We start from the raw sequence: 22,719 nt of genomic DNA, 5'->3' as shown, positions 1-22,719 counted from the left end.
CTTTGTGCGCTGAGCGCTCGCTCGGGATGCACTTGGCCCTGTTGCCCTGCCTCGCCAACTCGCGCGTACCGCACGGCCCGCGCCGAGATGACCTTGAGATCGAATAGAGCATTTCTAGAGTATAGGGAGAGTCAGTATGGACCATGTCCGTAAAAAGTTCCGGGGCTCGGATTTTTTTCAGATGTTTTCAAAAGTTCTGAGAAAGTTCCGGAAAATGCAGAAGATCCGGAACATTTCGGGAATTTCAAAAGTTCCGGAGAAAATTCACACTGGAAAAAAAACACATTGGATCTAGAGTCCAGACTCTGAAAAACATCGACAAGAAAAAGTACTCTTGATTCAATCAGAAGCTATCTTAAATCAAGAAGTAAGCCTCTTAATTTAAGCGGATTCGTTTTGATTCAAGCAAAAATCCGATTCAATCAAGAGTATTTTTTTGTCGATGTTTTCAAGAGTCTGAACTCTGGATCCAATGTGTTTTTTTTTTTTTTTTTTTTTTTTTTTTTTTTTTTTTTTTTTCTTTTTTTTTTTTTTCTTTTTTTTTTTTTTTTTCTTTTTTTTCTTTTCTTTTTCCAGTGAAGTTTCCGGACTTGGAACTTTTTTGTTCCAATTCCTCCCGCTCCACGACCGACAAAACTTCCGGGCTTTTTTTTCAGATATTTTCAGAAGTTCTGAAAAAGTTGAACATTTCGGGAATTTCAAAATTTCCGGAGAATATTCAGGAAAATCTCAAAAATTCCGAAATTTGGTACTGGTTCCGAGAAATAGGAGTACTGGAGAGTAGGCCATGGAGTTTTAAGGGCCCTAATTAATTTATCTCGAAAAGTGTCTTAAAAGAGTGTAGAGATTCGGCTCCGTGTAGACTTTTAAATGCATCCACGCGTTAACATCTTGTGTGTCACGTGCATGCATCTTATCAAATGTAAAGTGCGGAAGTGAAAATCGCTCAGAGGAGTTAAAAACTTAATAGAGATGGAGATGAAATTTCAAAAATGTAGAAAACCGCGCTAAAGTTGTTCAAAGTGAACTTTAAACTCCTTAAAGAAGTTCAAATCTAAACCTTAACGGGTGGTGAACGGACAACATTGCATCACCGCCGGCATTGCGGGGACACTTAAACTGTCAAAGCTGCGATAGTTTCGGTGCTGGCAGGTTCGAACGTTCTTGATCTTGGCAAGAGCACTGACACTTCTCGGTCGCCAATCTTAGAGTGAGTAGTACTTGCAGTGGCATGGCGTGAATGATCGACTATCGATATTGTCCCATTTGAATCCATGTAGAAGAATCGATTATTGAGGTGTTCCTTGCAAACACCCTGTCTATCGATTATTTTCCATAAGTTTAAATAGCAGATCAATCGATAAATTGCAAAGCACGCCACGCCATTGAGTACGTGTTACTACTCACAATGCAAAAATTCTATCAATGAATGTAAAAATATTACATTCGAGCCATGAATGACAATTTTTAGATCTTTTTCCCTTTGTTTAAGTTTATTTTTCAACAATTTTGCATATTCTTTAAAAATATATTGCTCCCTCGTGTTAATTTTTTTTCAACCTACTCAGCGATCTGATTAATTTTTTTCTCGTTAGTATAGAGTCACCATATAATATCATGCCGCTGTAATTTTTGCTGAGTCGTGTGCGTATTTTAATGAATGATTACTTATCCTGGTTACTAAGAAACGGCGGCACCAAAATATAACCGTCAAAAATTTCGATCGTTTTGATTGCAGGTTTTTTAAGGTTATGTAGTTGTGTACTGTGAAATAATAAGAAAATAATCAACATATGAAGACGGGATAAGAATTTCTCATCATTTTAACTTTGTGATTTATTGCACTTTAACCAGTTTTTTGCCAGATAACGTGTGAATCGTTCATTAAACGCCCTCAATTTTGAGCTTCAAAGGTAAATACATCATGTATCTTGTCCATGTCGATGGGAAAATTGCATAAATGCGTGTCTCGGTCTGTGGCATGCAAATTATACGTCTTATTTTATTTTCTACATCGATAATTTGTCGCTCAACTTCATTCATTGAACACCCCAGAGATTTTTGAAGAATATTCTGTCAAAATTTCAAGATGTAATTTATGTTCGGTCTCCTTTTTTAAAAAATAAAATAGGAGCGGAGATTTTAAGACACTGCAACCAAGATACGCATTTTTGCAGTTACACACTTTATGTTCGATAATGTTCTTCAAAAGCGCACGTGTAGAAAAAGGCAAACCATATAAGCGCAAATGATTATTTGAGCTTTTTAAGGTGAACAAAATGAAGTGATGAAAGCCTGGCGTTGCTTTGTGTCGACAATTGTCCTTAAAATTGGAGGAATAGACACAAAAAAAACAAAACTTTATCTACGCTGGAAATGCGGTTGCAATTTAATACTATTTTTAATCACGAGATAACCAGAAAATCGATAATGTTATATTACAAATTAGCATGAGCTTACTTCATTAGTGCAATAGGCAACACTGAATTTAAGTTAAGGTCTAAGGGAAACGGGCCAAGCGCCCTCACCTATTGGGGCATACGACGAACAAGAAACATGTATCATTTAGGCGCGGGGATGCATCTATTCGGGCTCCGAGGATGTCCGCGTTGCATACGCACGCAAGTGAAGGCGTTTTGATTCTTTAGACACTCACCGCCTCACCCGCGGTAGATAGGGCTGTACGGCGAGAATCCAAAATGACAGAGCACCTTCAATTCTTTGTTTATTCTAAAAATACATCTCTTTGGCATGAATAGTACCACACGAACGTAGGATGTAAGTATCTCTTGTGTGTCAGTTTTTATATCAGGATTGTAGAGCAACTATTCTGACTTTTGAGATGTCTATGTAGTATAAACGAACAATTTAAGGCGTTCTGTCATTCTGGATCTTCTCAGGACTACCAACCAGCGCTACCGCGCTTTAAGTGAAGCGGTGAGTACCTCAAAAATCAAAACGCCTTCAAACCCGTGTGTATGCAACACGGACATCCAAGGAGCCCGAATAGTTGTATTCAGGCGTCATGATGAAATTCGTTCACTGTTCGTTGCGTGCGCCTTGAACGCTTTGTTTGTTTTTCCTACACTTAAACTTAATTCTAGCTTTGCTTATTTTACCAATGAAGTAAACTATTACTCATTTTTATCGCGACGTTGTCGTTTTTTCAAGAAATACATTGATTCTTTAAACGTTTAACAACCTTGTCAGTCCTCAAAATTGCCAAAAATTAGGTGTCTGAGCTCCTAAAACCTCCTTTAACATGTCGTCATTTTGTGAATGTTCTTTTTTTTTCATTCCTTCAGGAAATTTCTTTTCAACGTTTAAGTGCACAATTTTCAAAGATCGATCCTGATAAGTCACACGGAATCTAAAAAATTAAGTTTGAAAGCTTTTTTTGAGATTTTGGGGGTTTAGTTTTTAAGAAAACTAGTGGCATCATCGTGTTTCTCACAAAATGTTACACAAAGGGAAGTATTTAAATCGCAAATCCCCGACACATGCAAGAAATGTGTTGCAAGTGGACTTTCCAACGTTGAATTGGACTACATTTTGAAATTTGGAACCATATAAATCCTAGCCCGGTTAAAAAACGACGTACGCGCCATTAGTTTCCCTGTGCACTTACGTGTTTTTTCACACGAGCCAGATTTTATAGTTCCACATTTCAAAATGCAGTCAAATTCATCGTCTCCCGGACGAAGGAACGTAACTCCATTCCAAGGTTGTCATATTAACTCGAGCAATTGATTAATTTTATAAGAATGTACCTGTTCAATGTTTTCCCAAATTTGTCTGATTTTTGAATGAAATCTGAGGAAAAAGCAATGAAAATTTCAGTCAGAAATACCCAAGATTCTCCTGGTTGACAAGTAAAAATTGAGGACAAATTTGGCAACATTGAAATGGAATTACGTTCTTTCGTGAGGGAAATGACAAATTATAGTTACTTCTTGTGTCTGGTAAACGAAAACATGCGCAAATAGCCCAGAAATCGGAATGATAGATAAAATTCAACTAAATTTTACTCTACGATGTCCTCTCATTGAAGGATGAGGTTGAAGAAATCGAGACAGCGAATCAAGAGCCCCTTCACGGATTGAGATGGGCAACTTCTTATACTACTGTTGCTACATATGTCCTCGGTGTGCTACGTGTTGCGGTCTTCCATTGAGGGTTGGTGCGCTTCTTGTTGGCATTTTGACCGTGGTAAGAAACAGAGCAATGTAACATTTTATCCCTATAACCTTAAAGTTTTCTTTGAAGAAACCCTCTTCTACCACAATTTTTTGACTTATCATCCTCAACCCCCGTTTACTATAATTTTTGGACTTATCCTCAACCCTCGTTATTGGTAGCCTGCAGATTTAAGGTTGGTAACTTAAATTGGTCCAGTATTTTGAGTTTTAAAAAGTTTTGACGGGTTATCAGAATAAAATTTGAGGTGAGCCGCAACTATTTTTGAATTGAAAATGACGATATCCTGTTTTGAACCTTTTAAAGATTCTATTGAATTGAGATTCTTTCAACTCTTCCTCAAATTTCCTTATGATTATTTCACCGTGTCAACCAGTATATACTCTAATATGGTACGGTACACGGAAAAAATTAAATTGCTGAAAAAAAGTGATTGCAATGTTTCAACGTAGTTTTTACAACTAAAATATGCTACTCTAACCATTATTGCTGGTTTAACCACGGAGGTGATTAAAGTAGCATTTTTTTGTTGTAAAATCTTCTTTTACACATTGCAGTCCCTTTTTTTAGCAATTGAATTGTTAAATCAGCAATTTAATTTTTTCAGTGATACCGTCCTCTTTCACCGGTTTGTGAAAAAAAAAAATAAAAAAAAAAAAAATAATCACTCCCTCATTATAAAAATAAAATTTCTAAAAAGTTCGCACCATGGATTATCATAATTCAAAGGCCAATGGACCGCGCTCAACAGAAAGGAACCAAGCCACATTATCTATTGCCAAATTTAAGTGGGCAATTTAATTTTTTATGAGAGAACGTTTCTGCGGATTCCGTTGAAAAGCTTAAGGAATTTGCTTTGCGCTATGGAGAAAATTCACTGAAATTTGCACAAAAATCCGCACAACCGTTTTCGTGTAAAAAATGTAATCGCCCAATTAAATTTGGCAATAGCTGATGTCGCTTGGTTCCTTTCTGTTTAACGCGGTCCAATAGACGAGGCACAGGAGACGTTCCTTCTCCCAAATTCTGATCGATTCCGCGATATTTAGTAGGCAGGAGTATATAATTAAACCGACCAATCTTCATTATTTTTATGTAGATCCCATTTTTTTCAACTCCTTGTGGCTTTCCTTGACTCTAGGTTTTCAAAGTGATGGCGATTGGCGTTGACCTGTGTTTGATTGAGCAGACTCTCATATTACCATTTGACGCACCATATCAATCGATAACAGACTATCTTTTAACCGATGGTAAGTTACCCACCTTTATACTTACCTTCATTTCCCTTTAGGGGCTCACTGTTGAGTACTTTCATCGGAAAAATAGCGTATGTTGCAAGCTGATGATTCTGGGTGACAGAAAATGATATTTTAGTTTTGTTTCCATCGACGTAAACTTTACGCAAATAAAATAGTTAAGTGTTATCACCCAGTTTTGAAACTAAAATCACACCATAGTCCTGACATATTTTTCTGCATGGTCCCTATTTTAGCACACGCTAAAATACTATAGCTTCTATCGAACAAGTGCTAAAATTTTTACTAGTAACGTCATGAGAGGAAAAAAAATAAAGAATAAATAGGTAGACGAGAGAAAATTGATACTAAAAATGTTTATAACATGTTTTTTCTTTTGTGTTCAACATTGTGTTATGACTTGTTTGAATAGACCGATTCGATGATTTTAAGGTGATGAAGTTCAAATACAAACTTAAATTGACTTTACATGCTTGCTCACGTTATGGATGGCATAGCAAATGTGGCGCTGGTCTTGAAGGTAGTATTTTGGCCTACCTCTATTTTGAAGGCGAAACATTCGCCACTTCTTTCGAGTCAATTGGCGCATCTAAAACAGATAAAACATTGCGCCATTGCACGCTTTAAGAAAAGGGTTATTTTATACGTACTGGGATTGAAGGAGTATAATAATATCCATCAAATAAACAGGCGTCTTTAAGCACTTTGTGTTGATTCATGTATTTGCTCTTCCTTTTTGTGTATTTTCCATATTATTATGCTACAATACCTGGACGGCATTTGCGATATGAAACTACTCTTCCTGGCTCATTTCAGAAACAACATATATTCTGTTAATTCTCCTATACAGACAGGTGATTCTACCAGCGAGCACGGAATTGTAGTTTCTCGTTGCAAATGGAATCCACTCCAAATTTGGAGCTTTACAACTTGACGGTTCCCATTTTTATGTTATGATTTTTGAAAATAGATCTAGGAACTGAGTTTTAAGACTGAGGCTCAGAGATCTTTAAATGATAAACGATAAGATGCTCGCAAACCCATTTCATAGTGCATGAGCTTTCACAGTTCCTAAAAATGCTTTCACTCGGTGTAGATTCTTCCAAGTTTTATTTTTCCAAAATATAAATACCTTTCCCTCTTTCCAGTGGAGACACTTTACCTATATGTTGCTCTGGTTTGTGATGGATGGATACTTATACTCGCCATGGTTCTCGTTTGCGGAGTCGTAACGGTAACATGCTCATAACTACATTTTAGTGGCGATTCTTAATAGTTGACAACACTGATTTTCCTCCATTTAAACTTTGTAAAACAATCGATTCTAGGTGAGGCATGCTGCCTCACTTGAAATCGATATTTTTAATAGATTTAAACGAAGGAAAATCTGTGTTGCCAACTAGAGCGCATCACCACTGATTCCTAAGTAAGTAAGATTCCTGAGGAAAGAACGTAAATTCATTCCAAGGTTGCAAAATTGACTGAAACAATACACTTTTTTACAAGGATACGGAATTCGTTTCCAGAAATATACTGATTTATTGGGAGTAATCAAGAGAAAAATCTCTTTAATTTTACAGTAAAAAAACCTAACAGTTTCCTCGTAAAAATACAATTCGCTATTTGCTCACTATTTTCGAATGTCGCAAAATGTCCCCTTTGAAAATAGTATTTTTACTCGAAAATTGTTGGGATCTCAAACCGAAAATTCAGCGGATTCTTATTCCGATTGCTGCAAAATCGGCCAAGTAACAATGGAGGGACTGGGACAATACTTTCCTCCGATTGGGGATTTCGTATTCACCACTCGTTTTTTATTAAATTTCTTCAAGATAACTAGCTGGCATTTTCTTTCGAAATTGTCAACCGGAGGCTATGGTTATTTTGTGTTTCACTTCCCGTATTAACCAAACTTTTGTGTCAAAATTTCTCTCTGTTTACGTTCCTTTGTCTGGAAAACAACGAGTTGTAAGTTTCCCTTAGCCGCAATAAATAAAATTTAAATCAAGCTCGATCTTAGGTAAGTGGGTAAATCCACCCATGAATTGGACCGAGTTTAACAGAAAGGAACCAAGCCACATCAGGTATTGCCAAATTTAACTGGGCAATATAATTTTTGACGAGAGAATGTTTGTACGAATTCTTTTGAGATTTTCAAGGTATTTGCTTCAAACTATGGAAAATTCTCACTGCAATTTCCACGGAAATTCGCAGAACCGTTATCACGTAAAAAATAAAATTGGCCAATTAAATTTGGCAATAGCTGATGTGGCTTGGTTCCTCTCTGTTTAACGCGGTCCAATTCATCCTGTATCCGTCCGTATCGGTTGTTTTGGATTTGCAAGTGCCCTGAGTTATACTGTGCTGCAGGGGAGGGGAGGGGCATTAGTCCCATGGAAAATCCGTTTCTGGCGTGAAACACGCCCACTGGACTGGTCCTGTGCCGGCAGATTTGCGAAACTGAGCATTGCAAGGTCAACAATTTGTGGGAGATAATGAGTGATCGCTCAAAAAATTGTATAATTCATAAATGCAGCTTCTGAACCATCCTTACGTTAGAATTAGAATAATCACCAGAGTACTATCGAGGCTAAGAAGAACGCCGTATGAGCCTTTAGACGTTGCCAAGTTTCCTCCGATAAAAACAGAATTTACTGGGGGAAATTGTGAAAATTATTTTCCGAGAGTTTTCAGACAATTTTTTACGCAAATCAGTCTAAAATATCTGAGAATTTCGAGGAAAAATATGTATACAACAGAGATGATCATGAGACACAATCAATGATGATCAATGTTTTTATAAACTACTTAGATTTGAATAATCAGGAAATCTGGATCAATTGAAGTTAATGTTATTGGAATGATAAGTATAACAGAAGTGTTAATGTTTTTTGAGTTAAAATTTCTGATGATTGCGGCTGATCTTTTGGAAATTCTGTGAGTAACAATGTAAAATATGAAAATTCTATATAATGATCTTAAAAATATAATTACTATGATTAAAATAACTGTTATATTGTTTGAAGATCAATTACATAAGAGACATACAGAGACATCTATGTACATGAGATAAATATGTAAATATGTAATATGTAAAATATGTATATGTATGTATGTTGTCAAAAATAAATGCTCAATCGAGGAAAATTTGGCAATTCTAGAATGTTCATACCGCGTTCTTCCATAGCACGGCAGAGTAGGGTGTAAGATTCAGCGGACTGAAATTCCGTTGAATCATAATCCCGTTTTCTGCTGGATAATCTTTTTTTCGGCGGGTTTTCTCTCTCCTTTTTGGGAACCCCACTGAATTGCTATTTTTTATGATGATACTTCGATTGCAGCATTTTCATTTTAGAGCAAACAGCCTCTGTATAAGCGGGTAATTTTGTGATTCATCCAATTGCTCCACTGAAAAACTTTGCGCAAAACCGAGTGATGCCACTGATCACGGCTAAAATCAACACCTGGGGTGATGAAAACCTATACTACCGTGCCAAGGAAAAACGCCGTATGAGCATCCAAATGTTGCCAAATTTCTTATCAGAAAATATTTATTTTTGAAGAACGTAATGGATATATTTCCCTTGAAATTTTCAGTACTTTTAGGTGGAAGTGCGAGCAAAATTATCTGAAGAATTGGAAGAAAAGTATTCATTAATTTACTTGGAAATGTGTGTTTTATCGAAGGATATTTGGCAACGCCTGAGGGCTCATACGGCGTTCTTTCTTAGGATGGCAATATAGCTCGATCTAATTGAGCCTTACTGTAAATAAATGGCTAGACCAATCATAACGAAGCTCTGTTTTAATTATCGCAGGCGAACTTAGGCAAGGTGGTGATTTTTAACCTCTTCTTCTTTCTGGACACGCTCCGACTTATGGGGGTTATAGTGTACGAATACATGTACTTGTCACCGTTGCTTGACTCTCTTCACCCTATGTCTCAAACCATTTGCGGAGACCTCGCCCAGTTTTACACCAGGTTGGGCATAGGTAAGTTTGATATTTTCATCGACTCATTAGTGGACAAACTGACCAAGTGCAAATGCGCACAGGCTGGCCCAAAACTAACGTCAGTAGATTTCGTCAGAGGAGCAGATGAAAGCAAGGTGGAAGAATTCAAGGGTGTCATTAATAATATGAACTATGCAAAACGATAATCCGGGTATCGGAACTTGGCCGGTTTGAAAACGCCTTCAAATGCGGAGTGATACCTCACGCATTCCGGAGAGTTCAAATAGTTGTATCATTGCGCCTTAGAAATGCGACGGGAGATTACAATTGAAATAGCCTTCATACACGCTGGCCTTGTCGATTTCCTTTGACATTTTTGCAGTCGTGAATGCATAGCTGAAGTGCGCTCTAGCTAGAATTGTATTCAGAAAATGAGTAGCTTTTATAGGAGGATTGAAAACAAACAAATGGTAGGAAATAAAACATAATAATAGGAACTTCGTAAAACGAGAATCCGGGTATCGGAACTTGGCTGGTTTGAAAACGCCTTCAAATGCGGCGTGATACCTTCCGCATTACGGAGAGTTCAAATAGTTGTATCATTGCGCCTTAGAAATGCGACGGAAGATTACAATTGAAATAGCCTTCATACACGCTGGCCTTTTCGATTTCCATTAACATTTTTGCAGTCATGAATGCATAGCTGAATTGCGCTACAGCCAGGAGTGTATTCAGCAAATGAGTAGCTTTTATATGAGGATTGAAAACAAACAAATGATAGGAAATAAAACAAAATAATAGGAACTTTGCAAAACGAGAATCCGGGTATCGGAACTTGGCTGTTTTGAAAACGCCTTCAAATGCGGCGTGAAACCTTCCGCATTCCGGAGAGTTCAAATAGTTGTATCATTGCGCCTTAGAAATGCGACGGAAGATTACAATTGAAATAGCCTTCATACACGCTGGCCTTTTCGATTTCCATTAACATTTTTGCAGTCATGAATGCATAGCTGAATTGCGCTACAGCCAGGAGTGTATTCAGCAAATGAGTAGCTTTTATATGAGGATTGAAAACAAACAAATGATAGGACATAAAACAAAATAATAGGAACTTTGCAAAACGAGAATCCGGGTATCGGAACTTGGCTGTTTTGAAAACGCCTTCAAATGCGGCGTGAAACCTTCCGCATTCCGGAGAGTTCAAATAGTTGTATCATTGCGCCTTAGAAATGCGACGGAAGATTACAATTGAAATAGCCTTCATACACGCTGGCCTTTTCGATTTCCGTTAACATTTTTACAGTGGTGAATACATAGCTGAAGTGCGCTTCAGCTAGAATTGTCTATAGCAAATTGGTAATTTTTATAGGAGGATTACATATAAACAAGTGGTTAGAAATGAAAACAAAATAACTCACTACCGGTTTGGATGACGTCAAAACCCCACTTTTCAAAGGGCGATATCTCGGTCAATGTTGAACCCAGAAAGTTGCTCTAGATCTTATTATTTTTTAGCGGATCGACAAGAATCTAGCATCAAAACACGACGTTGTGCCAAGCGGAACTGGACGTTTTTCTACCAAACAAAACTACGTACGCGTGGTAAAGATATGCTCGTGGTGAGCTGGATAAGAAATAATGTAAAAGTGTGCGTGATTCCTTTTGGTGAAAAGGGAAAAGCGAGATTTTAAATTCATCAAACGGAACTTGGTGCTGACTGTAATCGGGGCTCATAAGCCGGGGGCATGTGACAAGAGCGTTGTGGACAGGACTCATGCGTTTTAGAAGAAGAGGAAAGAACTCGGCGGCGGCTTCGTCATACAGTGAATCGAGTCAATTAGAGAAGGCGGACATGACATCTTTAGCCGAAATGACAGATTTTGATGTTTATTTCGGCACATTTGAAATTTCAGGGGTTGTTTATTCAACAAAATTTCACGATGAAACCACTTTTAGAGCATCAAAATTTTGTCCGACCTCTCCCATTGATTCGATCCACTGTGCGTTGCCGCTGACGTCATTGGCGCTTTTTATTTCGGACCACTCATTCTTACGGCCCTCAACTTCATTCTTGTCGCCCGAGGACTAACAAACACACCCCATATTTTCCACCAGAACGGGAGTTAAGTTCTGGACGGTAGAATGGGTCAGTTGCGCTGATCACAGAATCGAGTTTTGATGTTTGATTCTTGTATAATAACTAAAAATAATAAGATCTGTCCAAACAGCAGTTTTCTACGTTCACTATCAACCGAGATATCGCCCTTTGAAAAGTCGGGTTTCAGACGTCATCCACCGCGGTAGTGACACCCTTGGTTTCTTCCACCTTGCTTTCGCCAGGCGTTGCGACGCACATTCGCACTGGTTGTTCAACATAAAACTCGGATGAGAGCAATGCGAGAAGTATTCATGCAGTCTTGTAGGCGCTAATATGTGGTTCAAGCCGACCACGCTGTTTGGCGCAATGCGTGAAGTATTCTCACAATCTTGCAGGCGCTAATATCATTCATCCGAGTTTCACGTTTAGTAACCAGTGCAAATGGCGTCACTAATGAAAACAAGGTGGAAGAGATCAAGGGTGTCACTACCGCGGTGGATGACGTCAAAAACCCGACATTTCAAAGGGCGATATCTCGCTTAATTTTAAACGTGGAAAGTTGCTGTTTGAATAGATCTTCTTATCTTTAGCTAATCTACAAGAATCACGGATCAAAACATGACTCTGTGATCAGCGCAACTGACCCGTTACGTCCAAGTTACCCATTAGGCGATTCGATGGACGCCATATTTTGTGTCAGAACGGCATACTACATATCGCATCAATTGGTTCCATTTTTTCAGCTACTCGTCATTTTTCTCCAATTTTGAGATCGCAATTCTGTTGTCAGGAGACTTAAGCACTCACATAACAATTTCAACAAAGATATTCAACGTAATAAAGGCGTGGTTTTTTCAGAGAGAAAATGTCGCATCCGAGTGCAGTTTCGATATCAGTATCGAATGCGATGTTTTCTCTGTAAAAAAACCACGCCTTCATTACGTTGAATTTCTTGTTAAAATTGGTTAGTGAGTGCTTTAGTCTCCTTACAACAGAATTGCGATCTCAAAATTGGAGAAAAATGACGAGTAGCTGAAAAAATGGAACCAATTGATGCGATATATCGTATGCCGTTCTGACACAAAATATGGCGTCCATCGAATCAAGGTGATTCGACGATTTGTCGTTTTTAAGACAATAAAAATAATGTAACTCAATTTCAGCGTCGTGAATTTCCTCCCATACAATTTCGCAATTCTGTTGTCAAGAGACTAAAGCACTCACTTACCAATTTCAACAAAGGAATTCAACGTAATAAAGGCGTGGTTTTTTTAGAGAGAAAACATCGCATTCAATACTGATATCCAAACTGCACTCGAATGCGATATTTTCTCTCTAAAAAAACCACGCCTTTATTACGTTGAATTTCTTTGTTAAAATTGGTAAGGGGATGCTTTAGTCTCCTGACAACAGAATTGCGATCTCAAAATTGGAGAAAAATGACGAGTAGCTGAAAAAATGGAACCAATTGATGCGATATATCGCATGCCGTTCCGACACAAAACATTGCGTCCATCGAATCACCTTAAGAGAAAGTTCATTCTATTGACAAGATTCTACAAGATTCAACTTGTGTTTTTGCCTATGTCACAGCCTTGAACATCATCCTCTTCCTGGTGTCCAACAGCTACCATCACAAAATGATGCGGCGCAAGAAGGAGCTAACCGCGAAGGCCGCCGAGAGGGAGGCTGAGAAACTCGCGCGACTCCCCCAAAAGCGGGCCCCCTCCCCCTCGGGCCAGTTGGTGGACGAGGTGGGACACGTGCTCTGCCCCTGCCCGGACGGACGGATGCCCCTCCGGCAGTCGGTGTCGCCGCAGGGTCGAGCCGTCAGCCCGCGGACGGTGGGGTCGATTGATCGAAGGGATGGCTCCCGATGTTACGCCCAACAGCAGACGATGTCCGAGGGCCGGACATTGTACTCGGACCAGACGACGAGCCAAAGCGGGACTTTGTCGCCGATGGGACGGATTGAGGGTAGTCGATCACCCTTTGCAAACGGATCGATACGCAGTAAAAGCCCATCACGGTACGCACAAGGTGGGTGATAAGTTGGACGTATTTCTGCCAAACGCGGAGCTATACTGCCGTGCTAAGGAAGAACGCCGTATGAACATTCGAGAGTTGCCAAATTTCCCTTGATAAAACATATATTTTTTACATAAATCATGCATATTCTTCCTTCAAATTTTCAGATATTTTAGATTTAATTGCGTACAAAATTGTCTGAAATTTTCGGAAAATAACATTCGCAATTTTTTCCTGTGAATTCGGTTTCTATCGGAGGAAACTTGGCAACGCCTGGTTGCTCATACGGCGTTTTTCCTTAGCACGGCAGTGATAGCAAAGAGAACGGTAAGTGCAAAAATGAAATTTTGAGAAAACCACGCGGAGCTCCGTCGCTGCTGACGTCACTGGCGATTTAAAATTCCCATTCATTCGTACTGCCTTCGACTAAGAAGCACACCCCTTCCTTCCGACATGTCTCTGCAGGTTTCGTTTGGCAGAAATACGTCCAGATTTTAGAAAAATATGCGTGGAGTCAAGTAAAATGGGCATTCAGATGGAAGCTAAAATTCGCTCGTCCCATAATTTTTAATTAACTCGAGAAGCGCATCTCACGTGTTGTTATCAATGAAACGGATATCTAGGTTGAATTTTCGAATAGGCTAATCCGTAAAAAGACATATATCTGTTGGGAAACTAATATTACATACGTTGTTTCTAAACTGGGCCAGAAATTTTAGTTCCGAATTGCAAAATGCAGTCAATTTTCATTTGAAAAAAATTAATCTTATTCCATTGCATAGGTTTATCTTCAATTTTATTAAGCACAATTAATTTTATCAGCAGGGTCTCGAAGTCATTCTCCGTATGAAAAGAGTATGTCACGAAGTCCTTCTCCTTTCCACGGAGGTGGATCACCCGGTCGTCCAATCATCAAGCAGCCTGTGTCGACGGGATTTACCCATCAACCAATCAGTATGTCTCATCCTCAACCCACGTATGGAATCCCACCTTACTACCCCTCGAATCAGATTCCAGGTGAAGAGATATTTCAAAGCATTACCAGGTAGTTTTCGGGAGAAACAAGACGGATCACTATGCGTTTTCTGTCTTTGGAGGAAACCTCATCAGCAGGCTGATTATTGAAATTAATAGACAAATAAGACATAGGAAATATGGAGCGATCCTATTGGCAGGAGTGGGAGGGTCCCATAGACTGAAGGAAAAAATAATGGAATAACTCTATGGTCTCTCGTGGGTTGCCCTTAGTTTGTCTATTACTTTTATACCTACTTTGTTCATTGCAACCACTCGCTTCTAACGATAGGATCCCTCCATATCCATTTGTCTTCTTTGTCTATAGCTTTGTCTATCAATTTCAACAATCAGCCCACTGGCTATCCTTAGCTGGAACTTTTGCGCCACGGGGAGCTATTCGATGATCGATTGAACAAATGGACGTATTTCTGTCAAACGGAACTACGTGCATTAAGACATGAGCTCCGAGACCCATAAGAATATATGCATAACAGGGCTCACGTCATAATGCACATAGTTCCATTTGACAGAAATACGTCCAAATACACAAAAACGTCGAAAATGGTGATTTTTGGATCTTAGGGGCTGTCCATAAATCACGTAAAGCTCTAGGAGAACTTTTGCAGAAAAAAGTAAACCGATAGAAAGTACTTTTATTTTTACTTAGAAAATGCTCCTTGCAGTCTGGCGATTGAACTCAGGGACATCCTATAATGAGCTACAGCTGACAAGTCCCCTTGTATCATTGAAAGAGTGAGAAAATTGAAAGTGCCTTCAATTTTTGAGTATGCAACACGCACATCGGTAGAACACGAATAGTTGCATCAAAGCGCTATAGTCAGCCTAGCCTGGTCTTTGTAAGCGTCAACGCAACGCCTCGAATTTTTGAATATCCAACACGCACATCCAAGATATCTGGATATATAGGAAAAATTTCCATATCCCTTTGTCTTCTTTGTCTATAGCTTTGTCTATCATTTCAATTATAGGCCCGCTGGTTGGATTTGTCATTTGTAAATTGCGGTGTTTGTTTTTTGCAGGTGACTCGCTAGCTTGTCACACGGCCATGCCTTTTGGTCCTGCCAGTAACTATGGTAACCGACAGGTTTACAGTGGTAACCAGCAGGTATACAGTGGTAACCAGCACGTTTACAGTGGTAACCATGACATGGGTGGCTATCCAAGAAGTCCCTCTCCGTATCAAGAGAGGCAGGCTAAGTATTCACCGAGCCCATCTCCGTTTCGAGGAGACCGGAGAGAGCATTCACGGAGCCATTCACCGTATGAGCGATACCAGAAAAGACACCAAGAGGAGGGTCAAGTAGGAATTAGCACTACGTCCCTTGGGACAGATAGCTCGTCGTCGTTATCGGAATGTTCTTCAACGACATCTTGATGAGACCGCGAGGGGGTAGAATAAGCTTTAAAGATATTCTGCCGTGCTAGAGAAAAACGCCGTATGAGCCTTCTGGCGTTGCCAAATTTCTTCTGGCAAATCACTAATTTTCAGGACATTTTTTTAAATATTTTTTTGCCAATTTTTCAGATAATTGTGTTTGTAATTTGATCTAAAGTTTTTGAAAATTTCGAGGAAAAATATTCGTAATTTTCCTCCAAAATATACATTTTATCCAAGGAAATTTGGCAACTCTCGAATGTTCATACGGCGTTCTTCCGTAGCACGGCAGTATTATGTCCTCTATTATCACTCCTGCCTGAGGAGTAAATGTGACATGTCCATTTACCCCAGCCAGAGTTAAGTTTATGTCGCAGGCAGTTGCGGTTCGTGCTTTGCGATAAATCGATTATTATGCCATTTAAACCTATGGAAAAGGATCGATAAACAGGATGTTTGCAGCGAACACCTTAATAATCGATTCTTTACCATAGGTTTTTTAAATAGCAGAACAATCGATACGTCGCAATTCACGCCACGCCACTGGTCGCTGGCAATGAGTCAAATCAGGCATTTTGTCAAATGCCTAGACAAATAGTCAAATAATCTTCCTTGGATTGAGATTCTGAGTTTTTTATTAGTTTTAGACAAAATAATCATTCTCTCAAGTTGATAAGAAGTTTCGATGTAAATTGGTATCATACACTTGTAAATAAATTAAATCTAGTCCTTAAACGAGCTTCCATCTCAGCATTCAGCATGGCATATAATACCGACTTTTTAAAATTCTGAAAGTTAAAATGTATTTGGAGGGCAAAATACAAAATAAGGTAAATACCAAACCGGTAAAGATCTCTCGGCGTGACTCCAACTTAATATTCCATTGCAAACTGCCTGAGCTGAACACTCTCCCCCCTCAGTTTCATACTGGTGCGCATTAGAGTTCTAAAATTTATTTTTGACTCTAATTTTAATTTTTGGTATTTCTTGGCTTTGTTTCCCCGCGAAATGGTGTGGACCCAGCACCAGTTCTCCACCTTGTTACATACAAAATCAGTTGGTAGTTTTGATGAATTATTACTTTCAAAACAATGGACACTTAATAGTTCCTCGACAAAAACATACAAGTCTTTGTAAACCATCGAAATTGGACTATCTGCCCAGGCATTTGATGAAATGCCTGATTTGATTATTTGCCTTCGACACTTGTGTCTCTCCAAAGAGTGATATGTATCTTACTTTCAGGGACTCATCTCCTCAACAGACTCATGCACTTGATGAACTAACCCAGAAAATTAATGTATTCTTTCATCTCACGTTTTCTGAGACCTTTTAGGCCGGGATCTCATCGATGATGGAACTAGAGGAACTCCTTTTCGCTATTCCAAAGGTCGCAAACATTCTAGGAAAGTTTAGATTGTTGCTTCTTCACATGGACGTGCAAACAGCATTATTCTTGGAAATTTGCATACCATTGAAGATTTTGGTAGCACTAAAAAAAATATAGCTTGACAGAATTGCATTCAAAATGACGATGAACAAAAAAGTTGTTCTGATGGTTTAACATACATCGATATAATTATAAAAGCTACAAATAGGTTGAACTCTGTTATTATTTTGTGCATGACATTTGATCAATCAGTCTTGAACAATTGCACAGGCGTCTGGTGGCGTGTTTTCCACTTATTTGTAAAATACTCAACTGTAGATAAGAATAATTACTGTTTGATAGTGCCTCAATACATATATTTATATAGTGCCCTATATATTTCAGCGCTCGTGTTTTATTTAAGAATCTGTTTAACTTTACATCTGAGAATTTTAAGTGAAATACATTTTAACATAAATGTCACCAAAACTTATGAATATTTTTTTTCGAAATTCCGAAGAATGTCTTTTTTTTAATTTGATGAATGACTTCTAAAAAAAAGAGGAAAATAGTAGAAACTTCTCTCATGCATTAAATATTTTTTCAGAAAAATATGCCAACCTTATAATTTCAATACGGCCGCGGCGGCGCATTTTTCTTAGACACACTTCTTAATAATACATTACTTAAAGTGTCAAAATAAATTGCAGTCTTCACAAGTTATAAAGTTACGCAGCCTCCCCTTCATTTGGATCCATTTGAATCCATTACAAATAATCGATTCTGGGTGAGACAGCCTGCTTCTGAAGGAATCGATTGTTGCACATGCAATCTGAAACCTAATGTTCAGTGGCGAGGCGTGAATGATCGATTATCGATCTTTCCCATTTCGAAGCTGAAGTAAAGAATCGATTATTATCGATGATATCGATTATTTATCGATCCTTTTCTATAGGTTTAAAGGTCAATCGCTATATCGCAAAGCACGCTACGCCACTGCAATGTTGCTATCTAGCAAGTATCGCCACTGCTTGCACTCTGCAGCTGCTACAAGGACAGGAATAGTAAAAGGCCTTCAATTCCATCCATAGGACACACGGACATCCGCAAAGCGCGAATAGTCGCATCCAAAGCTTTAGCATTGTTATCACCTTACGTCCTCTGGCCGGAGCTGAGGTATCTGGCAATCTAAGAGTAATTTCTTGGCTGTTGTGACGTCTGCACAAATCGAAAAATTCCTCAACACAAATTATTCCAAAAATACAATCGATTCGAAAACATATCGAAAAAACCCTTAAATTTTTAAAGACACCTCTTGAGAAATGGTTAAAATATATATTCAGAATATATATTGCGCATATCGTACCTTTTGGATATTTTCAAAGCAAAATGTACAAGAGACAGGATTGAAGTAAGCTACAGTATCATCAATTCTTAGAAGATCTGCTGTCATTGTTTAAGAAATTGACATGTTCGAAAAAACGTGTTAAACAATCTCTTTAAAAAAGTAGTTTTAGAAATAATATTTTACGTTAATTTACTGAGTGCACATTTATTTGAACAACATCCCGAAATTATTTCCTAAAATTTAATTTCTAACAATTGTCCAATAATTGTGTTTAGAAAATTCCTTACATAAAACGGTCGTTGTTATGCTAAGGATACCTCATTTTCATATTCAAGAAACGACTCGGTAATAATATTCTAAGGAGATTTCTGACGATTCAGAATCACTTAAGATGATGACATTAACGCGCTATATTCTGTGTATGAAAATATTAGGTAGTATATTTTGACAAATAAAAGCATATAATACCTCACGCCAAGTCGATAATACGTGAAAGAAATGAAATATCATACCTCAATATTTGGTAAATTTCCAACGATTTCAATTTTTCTTTTCCGGCATGAATCATTCAATTTTGAACCTTTAACTCCATATCCCAAAATTTAGCACGTGCATGCACTAAAATCGATTTTTATTCAGCGCTTTACCTTCGAAATAAATTCCGTTTTCAGAAGTAAAGATTTGATAATGTTCCGAAATATTTAACGAATCAAATATAATCGGAAAGAAAATACCTAATCTGCTTCAGATTACCGCACTTGTGTCAAACACACCCTATCCAGCAATTTTTTGTCTGAATAATGAAAATTACTCCCCTCAAGGTGAAGTCATCACAATTTCAAAAACATTCTTCAGTCCATAATAAAATAAAATTTCCCCGAGTGAGTGTTTTCCCATACCTTGCTCAGCAATGCGCATAAATTCAAACAAAAAAACACATGAATCCATTTAAAACCCTCTCCAAATCTCACCTATTCAGTTTTATTGCTTGAATGGACCACTAGACAAGGTACGAATTTAAGCAATCTGATACATGTTTCTTAACCAGAATTTCACGTAGAACACGATTCACATTATGAAAATTACCGAAATCAATTTCTAACGAAGATATTAACGTTTTTATTTCGCACTGATTACGAGGAATTTGAACTGCCCGCTCACAAGAAACTCAAAGCTCTACGTGAGTCAAATCGCGCACTACAACGGTTTCAGCAAGCTTCTCAATCAAGCAATGTTCATTTTCCACCATGTGTTGTTCAAACTATTGGTAATTTGCTATAGCTGAGCCAAAGTGTCAAGATTGAAGTTGAAGATTTTTACATCGCAGAGACTGTTATGATAAACATTTAGCGCGCGATGTGAATCACGTAGAGCATTGAGTTTTCATGAGCGGGTGGTTTGAATTCACGCGTCAAGAATCATTAAATATCTTCGTCAGGAGTTGATTTTGGTAATTTTCGTTGTGCGTATCGTGTTCTACGTGAAATTTTGATTGAGAAACATGTATCAGAATGCTGAAATTCGTACCTTGTCTAGTGGTCCATTGATGCTTGAAGATTTTAATCTTTTCGAAAACAATCAACTAACTTGAGAACTTTCGCTCATTGCTTCAAAATGTCTAAAAGTTGGAAACGAGAGGTATAAAACCTGCGGGTCGATTATTGAAATTGATAGACAAAGCTATAGACAAAGAAGACAAAAGGGATTTGGAGGGATCCTATTGGTGGAAGCGGGTGGTTGCAATGGACAAAGGACGTGGGTCGTGGGTGATAGACTAACTAACGGCAACCCACGAGAGACCCGATAATTAGTCCATCATTTTCTTCCTTAGTCTATAAGAGCCACCCGTTTCCGCCGATAGGATAGCTTTTTACTCTCTATGTCTTCTTTGTCTATCGCTTTGTCTATCAATTTCAATAATCAGTCCGCTGGCTTGAACGTGCGGATCCTCGCGTTCATTACTCATGACGCACTTGAATATGAGGCCGATATACCTCCGTGCTATGGCTATGGAAGAACGCCGTATGAACCTTCAGATGTTGCCACATTTCCTTCAATAAAAACCTAATTTAATTGGAAAATTGTGAATTTTTTTTCCTCAGTTTTTTCAGAGAATTTTGCTTGCAATTTTTTCAAAAATGTCTGAAAATTTCAAGGAAAAATACGCATAATCGTTCTCAAAATTACATGTTTTATCCGGGGCAATTTGGCAACTCTCGAATGTTCAAACGGTGTTCTTTCTTAGCGTGGCAGAGTAGTGCTAGTTTCTGTTTGATAACTCATGATGCGAAGTTAAACGCGGTCAAAAAATCAACCCAGCAGGACAAGACATTGACCTATGAACTTATGCTCTGAGTAAACTTACTTTATTGGTATTCAGTATATCCGTATCAACGCTGCGAGATCAACATCAGGATAAAAATGAGTGAGATTTCAATTTCTCATCCAAAATTCATAACAAAAGCTAATTGGAGGAGTTGAGCAGTTATATTTGGGGGGGGGGGGGGGGGGTGGTTACAGATCTACGAAACGAGTGCGTCAAGTACGTCAAGGAAGTGAAAAAAATCCGATTTTTAGTCTTACGTATTTTATGAACGGTCATAATAACGAAAGAAACCGGCAGATAATACGAACATTTTGCAGTGAATTGACAATGCGTTACGCGTACACAAGACGGCCTTGAACTCTAATCAGAATTCGATTTCTCCCGCAAAATCACGAAACCTAACTACACCAAGCAGGTGCCTTTATCGTTTCGCACACCTTCGATTCGCCAATTTTTTACGAGTACACATGATTCTTGATACCATCAACAAAATACCTAGGTACTTCGGCGCGCAATAACACTTTGAGTCGGGGTACACGACACAACAGGAAAACGTGCGATGTTAAAGTGCTGTAAAAAGAAGCGAAAAATACTTTTTAAAAAAAACGTGAGACACGTAAAGCGCTGCTTTACTGGATCATTACCTGCAATCCTACCCAAGTTCACAACATCCTTAGAGTCACGTTGAGTCTTCTACTGAAAGGTGTCTTTCCTTCAGTGCAATACTGCCGTGCTAAGAAAGAACGCCGTATAAACATTCAAGAGTTGCCAAATTTCCTCTCGGAAAATATTAATTTTTGAAGAAAGTTATCAATATTTTTTCTGGAAATTTTCAGACTTTTTAGATCAAATTGCAAACTAAATTACTTGAGAAATTGGAAGACAAATATTCGTAAATGATCTTGAAAATTAGTGATTTTCAAAGGGATTTTGGCAACTTCTGAAGGTTTATACGGCGTTTTTCCTTAGCACGGCAGAATAGGCCGTATCGTTAAAATTGAAATATTTTTAAACCTTAGTCGGACAATCGTGTGTCTTTTGGACCCGAATTTCCGTCTTTCGAAACGGGGGCTAAAGATGAAAGAGAAGAAATAAATGGAGGACAAGTCGAGGGAAAGAAAAAGAGAAGGAGATTTTTTATATAGATATTTATCAGGGCCGGATTTACCTACTTGCCGCCCATGGGCCGCCTGTATTTTGCCGCCTCCTTCTCATTCGTTTTGAAACATCAATAAAAACCATCAAGTGAACGTGCCGGAGGGGGAGGGGTGCATTAGACGCGTTTACCTGCTCCTGTTGGGTATATTTCAAAAGTTGCAGAATTTCACGGAACTTGACGCGAAAGTTAAGTTCCGTAAACATATCTCTGTGTGGACAAGGTCCTCCATTTATAAGAGATAAACCAACAAATTGTAAAAGAACAAACATTAATGTGGTTTAATAATTTTAACTTCCGCCACTGCGGCGCGGCGCCGCACACTGTGGTATTGGACCTGAAAAGCTGGCCAAAACTATTTATCACCAGATATCGCCGAGTTTTAAAAATATTTTACAATCAGTACTTCTTCTTAAGTGATAATATGCACAATTTAACCACTTAAGACATCATACGACAATTTGCGGAGAGTTTAAAGAGGGTGCAAGAAGCCCTCCAAAAAGCCTTTAAAAGGACGCAAAGTATCTAACTAAAGCGGTGCATTTAGACGAGTTTCTCCTTCACCTATGGTCTA

At 38.4% G+C, this 22,719-nt stretch overlaps 1 protein-coding gene across 2 annotated transcripts; it reads left to right on the top strand.

Annotated features, from left to right (window-relative positions):
* The first annotated feature begins 764 nt into the window (after window positions 1-764).
* On the top strand, window positions 765-17,714 carry LOC109037711 (uncharacterized). Of its 2 annotated transcripts, none has more exons than XM_072305362.1 (8): window positions 765-1,913; window positions 4,052-4,209; window positions 5,339-5,447; window positions 6,602-6,687; window positions 9,272-9,446; window positions 13,099-13,545; window positions 14,356-14,550; window positions 15,591-17,714. In XM_072305362.1, the coding sequence occupies exons 2-8, from the start codon at window positions 4,105-4,107 to the stop codon at window positions 15,944-15,946; spliced, it is 1,473 nt and encodes a 490-aa protein (XP_072161463.1). In that variant the 5' UTR covers window positions 765-1,913; window positions 4,052-4,104; the 3' UTR covers window positions 15,947-17,714. The 2 variants fall into 2 exon arrangements, with proteins under 2 accessions (XP_072161463.1, XP_018908052.2); XM_019052507.2 differs by having other exon boundaries at window positions 769-1,913; window positions 14,359-14,550.
* Window positions 17,715-22,719: the final 5,005 nt, after the last annotated feature.

Source organism: Bemisia tabaci, chromosome 10 (assembly GCF_918797505.1).
Source record: "Bemisia tabaci chromosome 10, PGI_BMITA_v3".
NCBI classification, from domain to species: Eukaryota; Metazoa; Arthropoda; class Insecta; order Hemiptera; family Aleyrodidae; genus Bemisia; species Bemisia tabaci.
This window is presented reverse-complemented; position numbering and strand designations above follow the sequence as displayed.

Excerpts from the sequence above, each read along its gene's own strand:
- LOC109037711 (XM_072305362.1), top strand. The coding sequence starts at position 4,105 with ATGGGCAACTTCTTATACTACTGTTGCTACATATGTCCTCGGTGTGCT. Across the intron at positions 5,448-6,601 it reads AGACTATCTTTTAACCGATG|TGGAGACACTTTACCTATAT; the intron begins GTAAGTTACCCA and ends CCCTCTTTCCAG. Across the intron at positions 9,447-13,098 it reads TTACACCAGGTTGGGCATAG|CCTTGAACATCATCCTCTTC; the intron begins GTAAGTTTGATA and ends CCTATGTCACAG.